Source organism: Microcaecilia unicolor, chromosome 14 (assembly GCF_901765095.1).
Source record: "Microcaecilia unicolor chromosome 14, aMicUni1.1, whole genome shotgun sequence".
NCBI lineage: Eukaryota > Metazoa > Chordata > Amphibia > Gymnophiona > Siphonopidae > Microcaecilia > Microcaecilia unicolor.
This window is the reverse complement of record NC_044044.1, coordinates 19,635,829-19,657,770: the sequence shown is the minus strand read 5'-3', so window position 1 is coordinate 19,657,770 and position 21,942 is coordinate 19,635,829. Positions and strand designations below refer to the sequence as shown.

General features: G+C 45.7%; 1 protein-coding gene across 1 annotated transcript in view; it reads right to left on the bottom strand.

The window, feature by feature from the left end:
- Nucleotides 1-21,942, bottom strand: part of CHD3 (chromodomain helicase DNA binding protein 3) — an 81,339-nt gene that overhangs the window by 39,907 nt on the left and 19,490 nt on the right. The window contains exons 12-21 of the mRNA XM_030187095.1: nucleotides 20,342-20,473; nucleotides 19,336-19,435; nucleotides 19,028-19,219; nucleotides 18,521-18,721; nucleotides 16,101-16,238; nucleotides 14,358-14,479; nucleotides 10,458-10,631; nucleotides 10,184-10,325; nucleotides 9,693-9,824; nucleotides 3,062-3,179 (exon numbers count right to left, since the gene is read on the bottom strand). Of these exons, the coding sequence (XP_030042955.1) occupies nucleotides 3,062-3,179; nucleotides 9,693-9,824; nucleotides 10,184-10,325; nucleotides 10,458-10,631; nucleotides 14,358-14,479; nucleotides 16,101-16,238; nucleotides 18,521-18,721; nucleotides 19,028-19,219; nucleotides 19,336-19,435; nucleotides 20,342-20,473 (1,451 nt within the window). The remainder of the gene's footprint in view (nucleotides 1-3,061; nucleotides 3,180-9,692; nucleotides 9,825-10,183; nucleotides 10,326-10,457; nucleotides 10,632-14,357; nucleotides 14,480-16,100; nucleotides 16,239-18,520; nucleotides 18,722-19,027; nucleotides 19,220-19,335; nucleotides 19,436-20,341; nucleotides 20,474-21,942) is intronic.

The window sequence follows — 21,942 nt, the reverse complement described above, 5'->3', positions numbered from 1 at the left end:
CTGGCAGGAACACTCTGCCCACTTGGGTGTCGAATCAAACTCCCAGATACTCCAGGGACTGAGTTGGGCGCAGCTGGCTTTTCTCCCAGTTGATGATCCACCCCAGGGAGCTCAAAAGAGCAACCACCCGGTTCACAGCTTTGCCGCACTCTGCATAAGAGGGGGCTCGGATCAACCAGTCGTCCAGATAAGGATGGACTTGTACTCCTTCCTTCCTCAGGAAGGCCGCGATGACCACCATTACTTTGGAGAAGGTCCGCGGAGCAGTAGCCAACCCGAACGGGAGGGCTCTGAACTGGAAGTGTCGGCCCAGTACTGCAAAACGCAGAAAGCGTTGATGAGGAGGCCAGATGGGAATATGCAAGTACGCTTCCTTGATGTCCAAGGATGCCAGGTACTCCCCTGCCTTCAGTGCCGCTATAACAGAGCGGAGAGTCTCCATGCGAAAGTGCCGAACTTTCAAGGCCCGATTGACCCCTTTGAGGTCGAGGATAGGCCGTACAGAACCTCCTTTCTTTGGTACCACAAAGTAAATGGAGTAACGTCCCTTGCCAAGCTGATTTTCTGGCACCGGAACGACTGCACCCAGGTGGATCAGATTGTCCAAGGTCTGCTGCACTGCCACAGCTTTGACCGGAGACTTGCATGGATAGAGTACAAACCCGTCTCTTAAGGGTCGGCAGAACTCTAGCTTGTAGCCGTCTCTGATGACTTCCAGCACCCAAGCGTCTGAAGTTATTGTGGTCCACTCGCCCAGAAACGTGGACAGCCGTCCTCCAATCTGCACTGGGGGGTGGACCAAGGCCCCGTCATTGGGTACGAGACCCTGGGGGAGGACCGGAGGGAGCACCTCCGGGACGGCGGTCTCTGCGAAAGGAATGCTGCTTGGGGGAGAAGTTCCTCTTGAAGGAAGAGGAGGCAGAAGAGCCCGACCTGCCCGGGCGGTACCGACGGGCTTCCTGAAACCGTCCTCTGGAGGTACCGGGGCGAGTACTAGCCCGAGCCCTGACCTCTGGTAACTTCTTGCCCTTAGACGTGCCGAGATCGGTCACGATTTTGTCCAGCTCGACCCCAAAGAGCAGCTTGCCTTTAAAAGGCAATTTAGCCAGGCGGGATTTAGAGGCGTGGTCAGCAGACCAATGCTTCAGCCAAAGCCACCGCCGCGCAGAGATTGTCTGAGCCATGCCTTTAGCTGAGGCCCTCAAGACATCATACAGCAAGTCTGCCAAATAGGCCAAGCCCGATTCCAGGGCCGGCCAATCAGCCCTCAAGGAATGATCCGAGGAGGAAGCCCGCTGCACCATAGTCAGGCACGCCCTGGCCACATAGGAGCCGCAAACTGAGGCCTGCAAACTTAAAGCAGCCGCCTCAAAGGACGACCTTAAGGCCGCCTCCAATCTTCTGTCTTGGGCGTCCTTTAGGGCCGTGCCACCTTCCACCGGCAACGCCGTTTTCTTAGTCACCGCAGTGATTAAAGAATCCACGGTAGGCCACAGATAGGCCTCACGTTCACTTTCAGGCAAAGGATAGAGGCGGGACATAGCCCTAGCCACTTTAAGGCTCGCTTCCGGGACATCCCACTGAGCCGAAATTAAGGTGTGCATAGCATCATGCACGTGGAAGGTTCTAGGCGGGCGCTTCGTCCCCAGCATAATGGCAGAACCAACAGGGGCTGAGGGAGAGACGTCCTCCGGAGAGGAAATCTTCAAAATGCCCATGGCCTGCACTAACAGGTTGGGCAAATCCTCTGAGCTAAAGAGCCGCGCTGCAGAGGGGTCATCCGCTCCATCCGAGCGGGGATCCGTCTCCTCCAAGGAATCCGCAAAGGACCGTTGGGAGAACTCAGAAACGCTGCCCTCATCTACATCGGAGGAGACAAAGTCCTCCAAGGCCTGGGAATCAACCCGAGGGCGTTTACCTCCGGGGGCCTCAACCTCTTTACCAGACGAGGGAGCAGGGGCAGCGTTTTACATAAGGAAGGCCTGATGCAGCAGCAAAACAAACTCGGGGGAGAAACCCCCCAGACTGTGCACTTCCGCAGCCTGGGCTACAGCCCTAGACGCACTCTCAACCGGCGCTCGCAAAAGCGGGGGAGAGACATGCTGCGCATCCAAAATGGCGTCCGGCGCGACACTCCGCGAAGGAGCCGCGCGGGAAGAACGGCGCTTAAGTTTAGCCGCTTTTGTGCCGTCGCCCAAATTAAGGGCGTTCATGACATTAACGTCTCCCACCTCAAGGGCGGCCCAAGAAGAAGCCGTCCGAGCCGCGTGGCCGGCCAAGATGGCGGAGGCGAGCAGCGGGGGATGGGCGTTTATGGCGGGAAAAACCGCCACACCGGAGAAAGGACCGGGACACTCATCGGTCACGAAACTGTCACCCAACAAGGGCGAATCAGACTTTAAGACCCCCGCATCCCCTCTAGAAGCGCACAAGCGATCCGGGGAGCGACTCTTTGCGCCCTCGCCCTCCGACGCCATAGGCCACGTGGAGATCAATCGGGGAACCCCCTGCCCGCTATAAAAAGGTAAAAATTACCTGCTTTCCGCTCCGAGCTGTAACGACCTGGTGTCCCAGTGAGTAGCTGCAATAAACGTTTAAATAAACGTCGAAATAAACGCCTTTAAGGACGTTCAAAAATTTTTTTTTTTTTTTTTAATGGAGCCAGCGGGAGGGGGGAGAAAAGGAGGGACCTGGCGCCACCAGGTTTGCACTTGCTCAAGAAGAGCCCTCAACCCCAGGCACTCAACAAAACCTAAAAATTAGGCTTGGAGGCCTAGCCAGAGCTGCTGCTGTGTGTGACCACCACCTGCTGAGATAGAGAACATACTGGGGAGTTTCCGGCAGCACATGACCACATATAGGGAGGCAAAAGTTTGCTCTCTATCTCCACCTGCTGGTAGATGGACACAACCCACCAGTCTATGGATTGATCAGCATGATGATATGGAATGGTTCTTTTCATTTCAGTCAGAAAGCACTCTTCACAGAGTTTGTTTTCTACACGCATGAACTAGAAACGCCATAGTGTCTGGGGCATGCTCTGCCACCTCTCAGCACTTACCATTAAACCTATCAATGGCCTCCTGCCTCAGATTCCCCGTGATACCTCCATCTATCCGTTCGTACTTATACCCTTCATAATCGAGGAAGTCCTCCAACAGGTCCAGCATCTTTGTCATCTGGATACACAGCAGAAAAGATTCAGCAGCCTGAGTTGGGTACCTTGTGCCGAAAATCATTGTCAGACTACCTAACTTAAACCTAACAATTTAAGTGCCAGGCTCTAGCCTGGGAGTCAACGCTGAATGGGGTGCCTTCAAAGTTGCAGTACCAGGGATAACATTTTTCTCACCTAATGGACTCATAGAATTCATTTTCCATCTCACAGATAGGCTGCAGAGAATACCTTCTCCTGCTTTAGACTTAGCCTGGCCTCAGAATGACATCCTATAGTATATCTCCTATCAAACTGAGCTCTCTTTTTCATCAAGCACTGCCATTTCCTCCCCTCACCCTCCCCACTGACAGTTTGAACTTCGTGGGTGTGGCTTGGATCTCTTTCAGGGAGAGAAAACTAACAACTTATAGCAGCAGCTTCAGAGAGCATTTTCCATCTCACAGATAGGCTGCAGAGAATACCTTCTCCTGCTTCCACCCACCCTACCCCTCTACCCACCCACCCCTAGAGTGACATGTCTTATATAACCTCCCTATCAACCCACTCATTACTTTACCTCACCCATTTCTATTCTTCTATCACCTTCTCCCACTACTCCAACCAGAGTTACACCTAATCACACTGACCACCCTTCAACATCTTCTGTCCTTCTGTGACTGTTCTCTTGTGCTTGACTGCTTAAATATTTTAAATTTAAATGCTTTACTTTTTGTCTATTAGATTGTAAGCTCTTTGAGCAGGGACTGTCTTTCTTCTGTGTTTGTACAGCGCTGCGTACACTTTGTAGCGCTCTAGAAATGTTAAATAGTAGTAGTAGTAGTAATTCCAGTTACAAATCCTTTCTGGAAAAGGTAAAATAATATTCTTACCTGTTAATTTCCTTTCCTTGAATCCAGCTAGACCAATTCACACCAATAGGTTCTATCCCGACTAGCAGATGAAGGTAGAAAAACACAGTTTCCAGTGACATCACCAGTATAACAGCAGATGCAGTCTGGAGATAGTCAGTTATAGTCTTACAAAACCAAAAAGAAGAAAGGCAACCTCAAGGGCTTAACATTTGGTCTTTGACGGGGTTTTGAGACTTTTTCTCTCTTATATTACGTTGTTTTCATCTAGTGATATATTATAACTCTCTTTAAAAAATTTTCTTTCCTATTTTTGTGGCTCTATTGAGTGTTATATTTGGATTTTGATCCACCACTTCATTTTTTGGTGTGTATCTCATCTAACCCCCCCCCCCCCCCCCCCCCCCCCACTAGTTGCTCGCATCTACTTGCTGAGAGGCAGGGGCAGAGGAAGGAGTGGAGTAACGGAGAGGAGAGAACCAGATGTCCAGGAGGTAACACTTGCAGTACCCTTGCCTTCTCCCCTGGAACCATACCCAGGAGGTCCCGCCTCTGTCAAGCCCCTCTGAGATGGCTGCAGTCAACATGGGGCCAAAGTCCAACTGGGCCTCCAAGGGCCGATCCAGGCATGAGGGGTCCAATAAGCTGTCCTCTATGCTGCCCCTGCTTCTTCCAAAAATTGTGGGTCCCATGCAGTCAGGCCCAAGACCCTCCCAGAGCCATTTTCTCTAGCACCAATGGCCCCGCCCCACAGTAAGGGCATGTGGAGCCAGCAACTACACAGGTGCATGCTGACATCCCCCACTACAACTCACTGCCCCAACCAATGGACGGACGGGATCCTCTGCCAAATTGTCTCAAGGCCGTAGCCCCAACATCATCCTCTCTCCAGAGCTCAGCAGAATCAGCTGGCTTTTTTTTTTTTAAACTTTATTAGTCCAAAACTATTTGTTTGTTTTCTTCTTGATTGAGGCTCCTGAGGCGGGAGGGAAGTGGGGGGGGGGGGGGGGGGGGGGGAGGGGCAGCACCTCAACCCCAGCTTGGGGGGATAAAACACTATCTCAACTCAACCAGGAGGCAGCCTGTAGACTGAACCTGGAAGAAAAGATGGGCCCTGCAACTAAAGCAGAAAGACAACAGCTGTGGCTCAAGTCTGTGGGAGTCAGACCACACCAAAAAAAAACATCTGCACCAGTCCAACCTGCACCATCTGCTGGAGGTATTGAAATAATAAGTAGCTCCAGGCTACACCAACTGTCTGCATTTCTCTACTTCCATCTTCTGGTCGAGGGATATCGCCCACTGGTGCGGACTGATCTAGCTGGACAAGGAAAATATAAACTCTGTAGACCATGATTTATTTTATTCATTACAAAATTTTCTAGATCATCAATAAAACTATAAGCCTACCCAGGCTGTTTGTAACCTAAAATATAAACTAATGTAAGATTTAAAAATGAAAAAAAAAATAAAAGTGATACTTTACAGGAAGGAGCTCCTGCTAATCTACTTACCACTTGGGGGAAGGGGGGGTTGAGCTTTTTGTGACCTGCCAGTTTCCTCCTATTTACACTTAGCCTTTGTTGAGGTATGGCACCAATAATTTTCATTTGCAACTATCCAAGTAATTTTCCCCCTATGTCATACCCCTTGCCAGCTCATTTACGGAAAGTGCAAAGTACCTGTAATAGAAATTGTAAACCGCATAATCGCCTCGGGGATCACTTGCGGTATATCAAGTGCTGAAAATAAATAAATTTTTAACCCAGCTACTGTGGCAACAAGGCCTTGATCAGAGACATTCATGAACTTTTCCAGGAACTCTCAAAATCCTGGGTCTCAATTCTGGCCACTAGATGTCATCAGTCAAGGCTGACCGGCATCCCTCCAGCTCATGGGCTACAAATAGCCTCCATAGTATCACCAGTTCTATAGTTGGCCTGGGAACCAGAAGACCTAACTCAAGAATCACATGTATATAGTACAACCATTAAGCCACCAAGTCAGTCCAAGACCCTTACAGTAGAAATTTCTGTTCTGAACAACCTCACGAGGTATTTATTCTTATTCTGTTTGACCATCATTTTAAGACTGGTCCATAAAAACTCATTACAGCATCAACAGAAAATTCTTATGTTTGCCCAACAGAAGATATATATCATACTAGCCGTTGAGGCCGTAAAAACGGGCTGATATTGGGGTTTTCCTTCCCCCTCCCTCCCCGTGAGGTCGCCACCGCTACCGTCCCCCCCCCCCCCCCCTCCCCGGAGTTGCCACCATCCCTCCACCTGGCCTGGGCCTTCTCTCCGCTACTAAACTTACACATTCATTCGCCGGAACGCAGCACGCACATCAGCTGAGCTGCCGTCGGCCCTTCCTTCTCTGCCTGTGTCCCGCCCTCCTGTGACGTAACGTCAGCGAGGGTGGGACACAGGCAGGGTAGGAAGGCCGACGGCAGCTCAGCTGATGTGCGTGCTGCGTTCCGGCGAATGGATGTGTTAGTAGCGGAGAGAGGGCCCGGGCCGGGTGGGGGGGGAGGAACGGTAGCAGTGATCTGAGGCGGGCGGGCGGGGGGAGCGGTATCAACCTCGGCGGCGCAGTAGAGACTTCCCTCTCTGTCCCGCCCTCGTCATCACGTATTGACGCCGGGGCGGGACAGAGAGGGAAGTCTCTACTGCGCATTTGCGAGTGAGTCGGTCACTCGCCGTTTATATGTTTGATAAGCTTAATTTAGTTTAGTATATTTTTAGACTTGACTTTTCACTTGTGATCTCAAGTATACAGTATTAAAACATCAATGAAACACAAGAATTAAAATAAACCACATAATAAAAAATTCCAAATAAGCAGATAAATATGGATACTCTTATCAATGTGTATCCACCCAGTAAAAGTAATCACAGATTACCATATCTACTCGAATAAAAACAGAGATTTTTGCACCAAACAAAATGCCCATGGGGATCTCGATTTATATTTGAGTCTCCCCACTCCCCTACTCCCCATTGTAACTGGTATTTTTCTTCCGCCACTCCCGGAACCCCGCAGTTACTGGCTTTAACTTGTAGCTCCTTCTTCCTTCGGCTGATGTTGACATAAGCTATGCGCTGGGTTGGTGCAAGGCCTTAAGCATCTGCACGTGCTCAAGGCACTGCACTGGCTCAGCATCTAGCTTTTGTTAGTGTAACCTGGGTTGCAGAGGTGCTGCTGTTGCCAGGCTCAAGAACAACCTGAAGCCTCCCTTCTTTTAGCAGCCCAGATCCCCAGCGCTCTGGAGTGTTCCTGCTGCGAGCACTTCCAGTTTCGAGGCAGGACCTGCGGCTCTGCCTCTGGCTGCCCCCGTCTTTCCCTGGCAGTCCTCAGCTACCTGCAGCCAGCAGCAGACAAGCAGCAAACAGCCAGCCAGACCTTCTACAGACCCAGGGCCCTGAAGGGAGATCCCAGCTGCCGTGGAATAAACACCAAGCACTTTTTACCCAGCATCAGTTGAAGGAGCTGAAATTTAAAGCCAGTAACTGGGAGAGCGGAAGGGAGGAGGAAGAAAAATGCTGGTAATCGCGGGGAGAAGGAAGAAATGCCCATCATCGGATTGGGGGGGGGGGGGGGGGGGGGGAGGAGTTACCATATACTTGAATGTAAACTCCCGGTTTATATTTGAGTTAACAGTTCCCCCCCCCCTCACCACTTCCACCATAAAGGAGGGAAAACTGCTCTCGGTTTATACTCGAGTATATACAGTATGCAGAATGTAATGGCCTTGTAGAATCCCATCACTCAATCCCATAAGAAATCTACATAATCTAGTAAAAATGTCCAGACTTGTACTTTTTGGACCAAAAGTAGATTCCTCATCATCCTGCTAGACCTGTTCAGATGCGTGGGTTTATGCCACTCTGCTAGCAGATGGCAACAAAGGACCACCACAGAAAAATTAGATCTTACCTGTTAATTTTCTTTCCTTTAGTCTCTCCAGGCCAGTCCAGAACTCAGCCCTTGGGGTATGCATTGAATAGGCCTGTGTAGGTGTGGTCTAGTTGGCTGTTTCCAATGTGCAGGTATTGCAGACATCTTCTCAATAGTTTAAAAAAAATAGAGAAGGACCAGGTTCCTCATTGTGTTTGCATCTCTGGGCCAATTTGGACTCAAATTCCTGTTGTTCAGTTGTTCTTTTGTTTCTTGAGGGGGACATGTTGGTAGTGTGCTTTTGTTACAGAAATTTTCCATGGACAAGCAGGATAAAAGAAGCCAAACATGAGTGACATCAACCTTGATAATGACAGGTCAGATTTGCTGTCCTTCGAAAAAATGTGAACCGTTGTAGCATCCGAACCCAACAAAACTTCTCCTTCCTCAAGGGGCCCCTCTGGGAGACCCAACAGGTCTCTCACTGACTCTTCCAGTGGTGCTAAGGAATCCACTGAATTCAAGGATCCCATGTTGATCAAATTCTCCTCAGAATCCACTCTCGGTCTCCTGGTGGCCAAAGGCCCACCCTTGGACTGCCCATCACAAAAATGATCCTTCATTGGAACCGTGATAACTAAGTCCCTCTTAAGATAGAAAGCCTGGTAAATTAACATAATAAACTCTAGGGTGAAGCCCATCCCCAGGATAAGGTCCTGACCATCCACTTCCAGCTTCAAAGACTCCTTCTGGCCCACCACCCAACTTACCACTAGGGGAACTTCCATGGGGTCTGCTTAACCACTGTCCCAGACAAAAAGATAGCCATTCCTGCCAAAATCACAGCTTCACCGGACACAGGTGCACCTTTCACCAAAGCAAGCCCTTCTGTTCCACTGGCACAAATGGACTCTACCGCACCTACTGCCACCAGTGCTGCAGCCCACAAAGCCACATTCCTGTCTGCATGACACTCTTCCTCACAAACATGACACCAACTGCTAGTGCTTTTACTGGAGCAGTGGTTGCCACAGGCTGCACAGCAGCTGTTGTGCTTGGACTGTGCTACTATCATCAATGGCTTCCCAATGCCTCCACAGCCTCTAGCATGTTCCTTCCCACTTCCAGCAGTCCAAATGGTGGCAGTCTCTGATGGAAGATACCTCTCCTTTCAGCTGCCTCTTTTTAACTTTTATTTTTTGTAATAACTTTACTGCCTGCTCCCAAAAGCTCCTATCCCTGTCTCCATCCCAAAAGTAGGGGAGGAGGACAGGAAGCACTATAGCAACTGCCTCCAACATGTGCCGGGCAGGGGAAGGTACTTGAGCCCACCAGCTTCTACTCCTCAGGCTCTGTGGACCAGCTCTGCCAATCTCAACCCTCTTGTTTGAACTCCTTTAATATAGATACAAACACATAAATATATGAATGCATGTACATATGTATCTTTTTTCCATCCTTTATCCAAAAGGACACAACCAGAACATCTTAGCAACTCAGACCAGATAGGGACTGCACAGACCTACGGTACTTCACTTACCACCAGCTGGAGACTGAGAAATATTGGCTGGCTATGGATTGCACAAGTTCTTATAGAAGGTGATGTCATCGAGCCAGTGGTTCTCGGTCTCCATCTGCTGGTAGGGAAGTGTAAACTCATGTGTCTGGACTGGTCTGGAGGGACAAAAAAGAAAAAAAAACCCAAAACAATTATGCTGACTGCATAAGTGTTTTTGAATATCAACCCCTAAGATTCTAGTTACCTGAGAAAAGATAAGCACTCTGTGACCCTGCTCCTTTAATTTCCGCAGCATTTTCTGAAGCAACATCAGTTTCCCAGATGATTTGATGAGAGCACCCCCTTCATAGGCACCGCTTGGCAGTTTGGGAGATTCCTGGAGGCAAAGAAAGATGATGGATAAGCTGTGTTCATCTAATCATAGGCAGTAACTCGCAGCACCCTGTACAGAGGGCTATGCAAGGACCTGTAGCTCCTGGACGCACTTACCAGATCAGATCCTGCAATCAGACCTCACCAGGACCTGATCTGGGGACTAGCTGGTAATTTTATGGAACTTTATCCTAGAAGTGTGCCACAGAAGAGATATGTAGGGGAGAGGGACTGGAGCCCGATATTCCAGAACAAGAATAAGGACGACGTGCAAAGGGTTGGAACAGTAGGAAGATGGTGCTGAGAGAGAAGAAAAATAAAAAAGGACAGGGGAAAGAGAAGGCGTAAGAGCAAGTGACCTACCAGAGCTGCCACAGGGAAAAGATAAGGGTGGTTACAACACTTTTTCAGGTCCATCATGATGTTCAAGAGAGACACCTGATTTCCACCTCCCCGCGAATTCAGGGCTTCAAAATTCCGGGTGAGGATGAACTTGTAATATTTCCTGATGGGAAGACAAAAGATGGAGGGAAAGAAAAAGAGACACAAAATGAGAAGATGACAGACATAAGATCATAAATATAGTTTTTCTAAGGCAGAAAGGAGCAAACTAAGAAGCGGCTCGCTGCTCTCTTACTTCTGCATGGGGCTGAGCTCCACGCGCACAATCAGCTCTGTCTTGGCAGGCATGTTCTTGAAGACATCGGCTTTCAGTCTACGCAACATGTGGGGTCCCAGCAGGTCGTGCAGCTTTTTGATCTGGTCCTCCTTCGAGATATCAGCAAACTCCTCCAGGAAGCCCTCCAGGTTACTGTGTGGAGTGGAAGAGAGGAGGGGGAACAGGTTAGCACAGGGGCATGAAACGAAACACAACATCACGAAAGCAAAACATTTTCACTGCAACCTTAGTGGCAGGACACCCTTACTTTCATAGTATGAAAGGTCATCACAGGTTCTGCCTTGGCCTACCTCTTACACAGGATGCAGAGCACTGTTTTTTCTGCACCCTGCCTTGTAAATAAATCGTGCATTATTGGTTTGGGTTATTATTTTAAAGGCAGCGTTGGCTAATCAAATGATTAAATTTGCTATCGGCTTCTTTTTAAAAGAAAGCTGTCCTTACTGTGAGCAGGCATAGTATTTGTATATGTTTTACACAACTCTCTTTCAAAATAAAAACAGCTCTCAACAATCACAGTCTAGAATCCAGACCTGCACAGGACCCTACCACGTGTGATGAGACAGACCTAATCAAATGCAAGCTCTACCCTACATAAGGCACTGTACAGGCACAGTTTTTCAGTATTATTGTGTCAAAAAGAAAAATGATTAATTCTCCTAAGGAGTTCAGGGTGCAAAATATAAAGCCAGAACATCAGGGCCCAACTAAAAAACAGAGAAATATGAGAATAACAACACTCGCAGCATTACAGAACAGGGAAGGAACCTGATCTGGTCTGATAAGATTCAAGGAAAGGATAAGAGCATAATAGCCATACTGGGTCAGATCAATGATCCATCTAGTCCAGTATCCTGCTTCCAACAGTGGCCAAACCAGGTCACAATTACCTGGCAGAAACCCAATTAACAGCAACATTCCATTCTACCAATCCCGGGGCAAGCAGTGGCTTCCCCCATGTCCATCTCAATAACAGACTTTGGACTTTTCCCTCCAGGAACGTGTCCAAACCTTTTTTAAACCCAGATACGTTAACTGCTGTTACCACATCCTCCGGCAGCGAGTTCCAGAGCTTAATTATTCGCTTAGTGAAAAAATATTTCCTCCTATTTGTTTTAAAAGTATTTCCATGTAATTTCATTGAGTGTCCCCTGGTCTTTGTAATTTTTGAAAGAGTGAAAAATCGATTCACTTCTACCCATTCTACAACACTCAGGATTTTGTAGACCTCAATCATATCCCCCCTCAGCCGTCTCTTTTCCAAGCTGACCAAATTTAACCAACCTCAATGTCTCTACCAGACCAGTCCTGAATCATGGGATGTATCAAAGTCCCTATTACTTAGGGCGGGATCCTGCAACCCTCCCTTGAGCACTACCGCACCAAAAGTTGCCTCTTTTTTAGTACTCAATTCCTGGGCAGGCTTTTTTGTAATCCACCCAAGACTGTGGATGGAGCGGGATATAAACTTGTAAAATAAATGAAAAAACAGTAGTGCTTACTAAAGTATGGAAAGCAGACCAGATTCCGGGTGGATTGACTGGTCAGGAGGGATACAAGAAAACAAAATCAGTAGGTAAGACCTAAGGATAAATTAGATCTTAGCTGATAATTTTCTTTCCATTCGTCCTTCCCACTTTTCCAGAACCTGTGAGATAGTTGTGTCTATCAACCAGCAGGTGGAGACAGAGAAATGAAAACTGAGCTGAGACATCTCTCTCTTGGCATCCAGTCTAGCTCCTCAGTATTTACGTAGACAAGCAGTAAGAAGAAACTCGGAATAAACAACCTTAAACAACTCGCTAAATTAATACTAACTAGACGAGCAAATGTGTGGACCTCTCTGGACAATTTGTAGAGAACAAGAGATATGCAGGAAGCACCATTCAAGGTGACAGTCGTTATCTGACCCATTATTTCACACCAACTAAACATCTCAGAAACCTTGGGTGGGACTTTGGAATAGTGGTAAGGACTAATGGAAAGAAAATGATCAGGTAAGACCTAATTTCTCCTTCCATTACGTAGCTTCCCATTATTCTAGAAACTGTGGGATGTTTAAAAGCAATCCCTAGCTGCTTCACATCTGGATCAATTTACAGAACTGCCATAGCACGAACCGCATTGTCTGGATGTGCCCTGGTAGCTCCCACACCACAAGCCATTTCCATAGCAGAAGCGCAAACACCATGGTGTGCCAGAACCTTTTGTGCCTGACAGACTCAATCGCCAAGGCCCTTGTATTTCCCTGGTGCTACTGACAAAGTCATGCCTCACTAAGCCACAGTGTTTCTGGTTTCCCAGCAGTCCCAGCAGAAATGGGAAAAAAATACTACTTACCATTCCCAATACATAAACTGTTCTCAGCCTTGAATCCCTCTGAGTTGCAGCACTAAAGGAAGGAAAATGCTCTCCAAGTGTCCTCCTTCTCAAATTGTTTTAAAATATATGAATGACTAAATATTAGAGGCTACAAAAGAGGGAAGGGAAGGAAAAAGGCAGAGACCAACATTTGAATCCTAGGGCTCAAAAGGAGGGAAGAAACCCTAAGCTTCTCTGGGTGTCCCTCTGCCTTGGGTCTTAAAAGGACAACAAACTCCTTCCCAAGTCCCCCTCTCTACTGGAACCAGTTCTCCAACTGGTCCAAAAGCAGAACAGTGCAGAAGCACGGCATGGTACGTCCGTCAATCACATGCCGGAGATAGAGAAATACTGAGAATTGTGCCTGCACAATGACCTATGTAGGGCAGAGTTTGCATGTGACAGGCTCTGTCTCCCATCTGCTGGTTGGCAGGTGTAACCTATTGGTAATGGATTGGTCTGGTAGAGACGATAAGGCAATTGCCAGTAGTAGTCTTTGGAAATATGGCACAGTCCCCAGCGACTACATCTTCTGTTTGAAGTTTTATTAAAATACAGCACTGACCTTGGAAAAATCTGGAAAGGTCAGCTCCTTTACAACTTGCTCACTGTATCTGAATTCAAGAAAGCATGGGACAAGCCCATAGGATCTCTAAGAGAGAGGAAGGGATAGTAGGTGGTATGGATGGGCAGACTGGACAGGTTATAAAAGTCTTTCTATTTCTCTTCTATTTGTGTTTTGTATACCGCCCGTTATTCCAGTAAGGGTTCACAGACTAAGACGTTCTCTACAACTGAGAGATATACAATTAATCAATTAAGTAGTCAATATCTTAACTTCCCCACTACTTTACAAATAAATGAGCTTTCAGAGCCCTTTCGTAAAGCAAATATGATGGCAAACGTTTCATTTTCATAGGTAACATGTTCCAAAGCTTCATCCCTTGAAACAGAAAGGAATCTTCATAAACAGACTTTAAGTCTATATTTTTTTTAAAAATAGGATAACCTAATTGTAGGGTTTGATAAAAGCAAAGGTTTCGCCCAGAAGAAGGTATCGCAAGTAATTCTCCAAGACTACGTGAATTCAGACCCTAAATTGATGTAAAAATCAAGCAGACTATTTTAAATCTAATACACTGTTGGACTGACAGTCAATGAAGATCCTTCGTAAGTAGTGAAATACTATAAAATTGACCCCTTCCAATAATCAATCTTGCAGCAGTACTCTGCAGCAGTTGTAACCGACTCTGCAGTTTAGATGAAACATTGAAGTATAAAGAATTACGGTAGTCTAATTGTTTCTATGGATAGGTTATATGGTCGTTTTCTTTGTTTCTACATTTCTACTGGGAGGCAGGTCAGAACTGGAAAAAGAATGCCACAATGGAGCCACAATGTGCTAAGACAAAGAATCGGTCTCTATAAAATATTGCCACCATCTGCCTAATTAACCAGGGAAAGGCCAACTTAAAAGTGCCCACAAGAAAGACTCACTTGAAGCGTTCCGGGGTGAGGAAGTTAAGGAGGTGAAAGAGCTCTTCCAGGTTGTTCTGCAGTGGAGTCCCAGTCAGAAGCAATTTGTGGTCTATCTTGTATCCGTTCAGCACCCTGAAGAACTGTAAGACCCTGATTTAATAAGAAACCCTAGGGAAATTAAATCAAAAACATTCCCCTAATAATTACACACAAAAAATTAGAACTATACCATAGTTTTTTCAATACTCTGTATTCACATTTACTGTGTGTTTGAACACTGACCAGTAACTGATACCTGTGAAGAGAACGATAACTACAAAAGAATCCTCATTTATCATCTTTGAATTTATTTTGCACATATTTTGGATTGACTTTTGGGTTTGAGAGACAGTGCATGGGTGCTATTTGGTTTCTCAGTATGAACTTTGTGGACCTTTATATGGTTATAACTTTATGTGGACATATGAACACCTAAAGAGATTGATGATAAAATACATCAACAAGATTCAGATCAACAGAATAAGCATTTATCATTTTTAGTTTGAATGTTCACACAGTTCTATAAGTGATATATCTGTACGCTCTCTCATTCTCTTGCATATATTTTTAATAGTTATTTTTGTTACATTTGTACCCCACGCTTTCCCACTCATGGCAGGCTCAATGCGGCAATATATATCTGATATTTATGTATTTGGATTTCTTAGTAATATTATGATAATGTGAATACAGAGTATTGAAAAACTTTATGGTATAGTTCTCATTTTTTTTGTGTGAGGCCCCGATTTAATGCCATGCCCAAATTCCTGATATATGCACATTTTCAGAAAGTCCAGTGCATGCTTCTAAGATCTATTGCTTTTTATTCTAGAGCAGCTAATATATTAACTTTCATTACATGCACCTACACTTCGATTCTGAGCATGTGCTCTGGGAGGCTGTGATTAATCAGAATAATTAAAAAAAAAAAAAAACAAGTAGCTTAAATCAGACACTCTCGCCTAATTTGTAAAGTGAAGTAAACATTTTTATCTTACCTGCTAATTTTCTTGAGTCCAACCAGACCAGTGCAGAGCGTATGGGTTATGCTCATCAGCCATACATTCTGGACTGGTCTGGTTAGGACGAAAAGAGACAAAAAATGATCTTACTTGCTAATTTTCTTTCCTTAAGTCTAACCAGACCAGTCTATAATGCATGTCTGAAGGGCATAACCCATATATTCTAGACTGGTCTGGTTAGGATGAAAAAGAATAGATCTTCTCCATTTTAACATTTGGAAAACTTTCAGCCCATGGGAGGCTGAGAGCAAAACCCAAAGAATATGCACTCCAGTACAGCACTTTTTTTTTACTTTTTCATTTTTACAATGCCACATTTGGAACAGCTCAGTTTTAACTGAGATGGAATCACAAACATCAAGATTTACAGTGAGGGTCGGGAAACTCACCTTTTCCAGAAAGCTAATAAATCCAAGGCTTGCTCTAGCATGGGTTCCCTGTCCTCCCCCCCCCCCCCCTTCCCATCACACAAACGTACACACATTTATGCCCTGTGGAGAAGGTTTTCTTAAGTTCTAGATATACGTGAACTGGCAGCATGGCCCAGCACCAACCTGGGCTCCAATCCCACCAGTACCTCTTGCTTAGATTTGCTTATTCTCTGACCCCAGGAATATTGGAAGCCTGAAAATCCAAGCTGCATGAAAGCTGCTTTCTCTCTCTCTCTCTCTCTGTCTCTCCCCCGTCCCCATCATCTTACCTTTGACTGATTGTTCTTCAGCCTGTGAGCCTCATCCACCACCAGGCATGCCCACTGGATAGAGCCTAGAACAGCCTGGTCAATGGTGATCAGTTCATAGGAGGTCAGGAGGACATGGAACTTCACCTGAGCTTCTCGCTAAAGTTGGAAAAGCATAAACCACAGCATCACCTTATGACACACTCTGTTCATCTAAAGTCAGCTGTATCTTACTTTCTCCTGCTACTATGACGCTAGTTTTCTAGGCTGAGCCTGAGACCTTTTCAGACTGGCAGCATCAGTGACTTGCTGGCTAAGCCTGATGTGCTGCAGGCTAGATGCGTCAGACCTAGCCTGAAGCTCTGCAGGTTCAGAGTGTCACTAATTTCTGGCCTGACTATGTAGTAAGTACTGCAAAAAAAACAGAAGAAACCAGTCTTCACAAAAAAGAACAATGGACAAAACAGCAAAGATAATTACTACTACTGATGATATTGTACATGTAGAAAATATGTTCGTGCCATCAAATATTGGTTCAGATATTCACATTGTCTACTTACTGTCGAATATCACCATTCAATATATATGTTTTGATTTGTTTTACATAGACTCCTGACGCAGGCCTGACCAGCCGAAACACAGCTGTGTCGAGTCCTGACCACCCTATTTTTGTATCATATTTTTTATGGTTAATAAATATTTTTAAGTTTTCACATTTCAAATGAAACTTTTTAAATATGGAATTCTAGGTACTTACATTTATGTCTGAAATTTAGTTGCCTAAATTTAGGCACATAAATTAGATGCTTACTGCTGAAAATCAGTACTGCCCAACCTTCTTCCCCATTCTCACACTGTCACTGTAACCACCAAAGGCCTGATCTTCAAAAGCTAGTAGTGCTAACCAGGCCCAGCCAGTGATTTTCATCAGGATTATCCAAATAATGCCGCCGAAAATCATGTCTGATCACCTTGGGGTGGTTCTGATGGCATACCTTAATTTGTCTGGATGTTATCCAGGTACCAGCACTACTGATGGTGCCTGGGTAACTTACAGCAGCCACCTTATACCCAGATAGTTTGTGTCAGTATCGGGTCTGGCGCTGAATATCAGGGTATAAATTTAAACGCTGCAGTCAATGTTTGGAGTCAAAGCTAACCATAATGTTTAAATTCCAGGGGCCAATTTTTAGGAACTCAGCTCTAGTCAGTTTTCAAAGGGGTTAATTTAGGACCCTAATTCTCTAAGTCACAATATACATCCCGTACAAACACGATATAACAGAAATCACCAACGAAATCAAACTCAGCCTGCGAAATCATGAACTCATGGGCGGATGCATTTCAACTAAAACTCAACGCAGAAAAAACACCACGAACAAACCCACCAATATATACACCCCAGATTACACCCTTCCTGTTTCAGAGAACCTGAAAATTTTCAGAGTTACAATCGACCAAAACCTAACACCAGAAAGCCAAGCGAAAACTACAACAAAGAAAATGTTCCACTCAATGTGGAAACTCAAACGAGTAAAACCCTTCTTCCCGAGGGAAATATTCCGTAACCTGGTACGATCAATGGTACTAAGTGACCTAGACTATTGCAATGGAATTCTATGCGGGATGCAAAGAACAAATCATTAAGAAACTCCAAACGGCCCAAAACACAGCAGCCAGACTTATATTTGGAAAAACGAGATTCGAAAGCACCAAACCCTTACGAGAAAAACTACACTGGCTCCCAATCAAAGAACGAATTGCATTCAAAATCTGCACCCTGGTTCATAAAATTATTCACGGCGAGGCCCCGGTATACATGGCAGACCTCATAGACTTACCAACTAGAAACATGAAAAGATCAGCATGCACATACCTAAATCTCCATATTCCGAGCTGCAAAGGTCTAAAATATAAATGAACCTACGCATCTAGCTTCTCCTACATAAGCGCGCAACTATGGAACGCACTACCAAATGTCTTGAAAACACTGCATGACCTAAAAAACTTCCGGAAATCATTAAAAACCAACCTGTTCAAGAAGGCATACCCTAATGATCCAACTTAAACGCCTGAACCCTGAAACTAAAACTAGAACTGGACAAAACCTAACTCTTCCTCCTTGATTACCTAATGTGTTCTCACTCATGAACTTTTAACACACTACCACTCTGTATCTGTCATACCGGAATTGGCGATTGCCATCACGGTACTATGTAAGCCACATTGAGCCTGTAAATAGGTGAGAAAATGTGGGATACAAATGCAGCAAATAAACAAATAAGTCAAGAATCTAAACTTTTTGAAAACTGATCCCTAAGTCTTTGAAGTCAGTCAGGACGTGACAAGTTTTTTGTGTTGGTATATTTCTGATGGCCCTCAGACCTCTCCTCCTGTCCTGTTGGAATGGCCCATCCCTTTCTTTTTCTGCAGCCCCTCACCTTCATTTTAAAAGCCTTCTTGCCTCCTTTGATGGCATTGTCCTCAAAAGAGAACTCATTCTCCCGGATGACGGCGCGGCTGTCCTTGTCACCTGTGTAAGTCACCACGTAGAAAAACGGAGCCCACATCTGGAACTCACGCTCCCAGTTGATGATGGTGGAGAGAGGAGCGCTGACCAGGAAAGGTCCCTTAGTGTGTCCCTGTACATGGGAAGGAAAGAAATAAAGATGTAGAAAGAAATAGAGAACAGAACAGGAAGTAGAGGGAGAATGCAGGAAGGAAAACAGAAAAAGAGAAAAGACAGACAAGGAAAGAGAGATGTCCAGAAACAGAAAGAAACACAAATATTGTTCCATTTACTAGATAAAAATCACTATCAGACAGTACATTTAAAACAAAGAAAAGGATGTACTTCCTCACAAAAAGCTAAATTTAGTCATGGATGAGAGTCACTTGTGTTGTGATCAGCCATGTTGGGTAACTACTATGTGTCTGCCTCTCCTTACCTCTTTATAGAGAGAGTATAGAAAGACAATGGTTTGTATGGTCTTTCCTAGCCCCATCTCATCGGCCAGTATGGTGTCAGTGCCTTGTGCCCAGGAGAAACGAAGCCAGTTCAGGCCCTCCAGCTGGTACATGTGCAGGGTACCTCCCGTGGAGGTGACAAACTGAGGCTGGCTTTCGTATTTAACGGTTGGCTGCGAGTGCAACATGAAAAGAAAGCAAATCAGCAAAACAAGGCTCTCCTTTCAGCGGGCGACACACATATATACACGAGGATTCACAGTGGAGGAGGAACTCATTCAGGACTCACGTCATTAAGGGGAGAACTCGCTGGCTCACACGCCTCTAGCTCCTTCTTCTTTTTCTTATACTTGCGAGGGCAAGACAGGTCTTCTCCTATGATGAGCTCTCTGCGAAGAGACGCCAATAAAGAAAGGCACATGTTACCCTCATCCTCATCTGCCCGCAACCTCGGAGTCATCTTTGACTCCTCTCTCTCCTTCTCTGCGCATATCCAGCAGATAGCCAAGACTTGTCGCTTCTTCCTCTTTAACATCAGCAAAATTTGCCCTTTCCTCTCTGAACACACCACCCGAACTCTCGTCCACGCTCTCATTACCTCTCGCCTTGACTACTGCAACTTACTCCTCACCGGCCTCCCACTTAGCTATATATCCCCCCTTCAATCTGTTCAGAACTCTGCTGCACGTCTCATATTCCGCCAGAACCGATATACTCATATCACCCCTCTCCTCAGGTCACTTCACTGGCTTCCGATCAGATACCGCATTCAATTCAAGCTTCTCCTTCTTACCTACAAATGCACTCAGTCTGCTGCCCCTCACTATCTTTCTACCCTCATCTCCCCTTACGTTCCCGCCCGTAACCTCTGTTCACAGGATAAATCCCTCCTCTCAGTACCCTTCTCCACCACCGCCAACTCCAGGCTCCGCTCATTCTGCCTCGCCTCACCCTATGCTTGGAACAACCTTCCTGAACCCTTACGCCAAGCCCCCTCCCTGCCCGTCTTCAAGTCTTTGCTTAAAGCCCACCTCTTCAATGCTGCGTTTGGCACCTAACCCTTACCGTTCGGTGAATCCAGACTGCCCCAATTTGACTGCCCCTATCGGACCGACCGTTCACTTGTCTATTAGATTGTAAGCTCTTTGAGCAAGGACTGTCTCTCTTTGTTAAATTGTACAGCGCTGCGTAACCCTAGTAGCGCTCTAGAAATGTTAAGTAGTAGTAGTAGTAGTTACCAACTGATGAAACGTGCCTGCAGCTGCCTCTAAGGCGCCAGGCCCACCTCTGTGTACCTGTGTCTCCAGTATGCCTCTTTGTGGAATTCATATTCTGGGACGGGCATTTCCTGATCCTCCCATGTGGACTGGTCATACGGAAGATCACGCCACTTCACCAGGTAGTGATAATTTCCCTTTCGGTCCACACTGCAAATCAGTATAATGAAACGTATGAATTTTACATGTCTCTTGTCGTTTAATACAAGTCATATGCAAACACACCTAGAGGTGGTTTGGTTTTAAGGGACCTGAAATGCTGCTGAATCAGCACTTTGAATGTTAGCCTCTAACAATATGTCCAGGTAACTTTAAATTACTCTGATAAGGAGAACCTAGGTCTTACCTGATAGGTTCTGGAATAGTGGGAAGGACTGATGGAAAGAAAATTGTGGGGATAGTTGTGTCCAGCAGGTGGGAATAGAGAACTGAAAACTGAGTTGAGACATATTTTATTTATTGCATTTGTATCCCACATTTTCCCACCTTTTTGCGGGTTCAGTGTGGCTTACAATATGATATAAATGATGGAAATACAATTTGTTACAACTTGGTTATGGATTACATTGTGTAGAGTTAAGCGAGACAGTCGAAGTAACGTTAAGGAATATAACGATGGAACATAGACATTGAAACATTGGAAGGGGACAATGGGAGGCTTAAAGGGCAATATTAAGGCATGAAGACATATGGTATACATATTTCTCTGAGTGGAGGTATGAGTGTACTTGGTAGTGTCCCCAATGAGCTCATATGTAAGAATATTATGCCTGCTTGTTCTCAGAGAAGGGAGAACACCAGCCCTTGAATGTCCTCCACACCCTCGCATATGCCAAAGATGTAGAGCATTTCTGAGTCTGATGCAAGATAGCAATGACTGAATTAGGATAACCTTTTCATCTCAACCGAGCCCTTTCAATGGCCAAGCTGTAAGACCAAAGAGGAACAGATCCTCTATGAGCACTGGACCTTGATTCATGTATGTAACATAGTAAATGAAAATGAAATGAAATGACGGCAGATAAAGACCTGTACGGTCCATCCAGTCTGCTCAACAAGATAAACTCATTTTACATGGTATGTGATACTTTATATGTATACCTGAGTTTGATTTGTCCTTGCCATTCTCAGGGCACAGACCGCAGAAGTCTGCCCAGCACTCTTCTTGTACTAAAAGTTCTGAAGCTAATATTGAAGCCCCTAAAATTTACAATCAAGCCCATCCATATCTATTCAGTCACGATCAGAGCGTAGATCGTAGAAGTGGGCCAGCACCGGTTTTGCTTCCCAATTATTGGTGTCGGAAGACGGAGAAGATCCCTGTCCAGCAGTCGACTCAGATCCATGTACTATGGCCTCTGCAGCCAATCGGGGAATAAAAGAATTATTCAACCTCCACGTAATGTGATTCTTTTCATCATGCGACATACCAAGGAGGGAAGACATACAGTAGATGTGTCCTGCCAGGGCTGCAGAAAGGCATCAAACCCAGTTCTTTCCAATGGCTGAAGAACTTGGGCACTTTGGCATTCTGTTTCGTTGCCATCCAGTCCAGAAGCAGAGAACCACATCGGTCCATTATCAGCAGAAAACTATAGCTGGATAGTTCCCATTCTCCC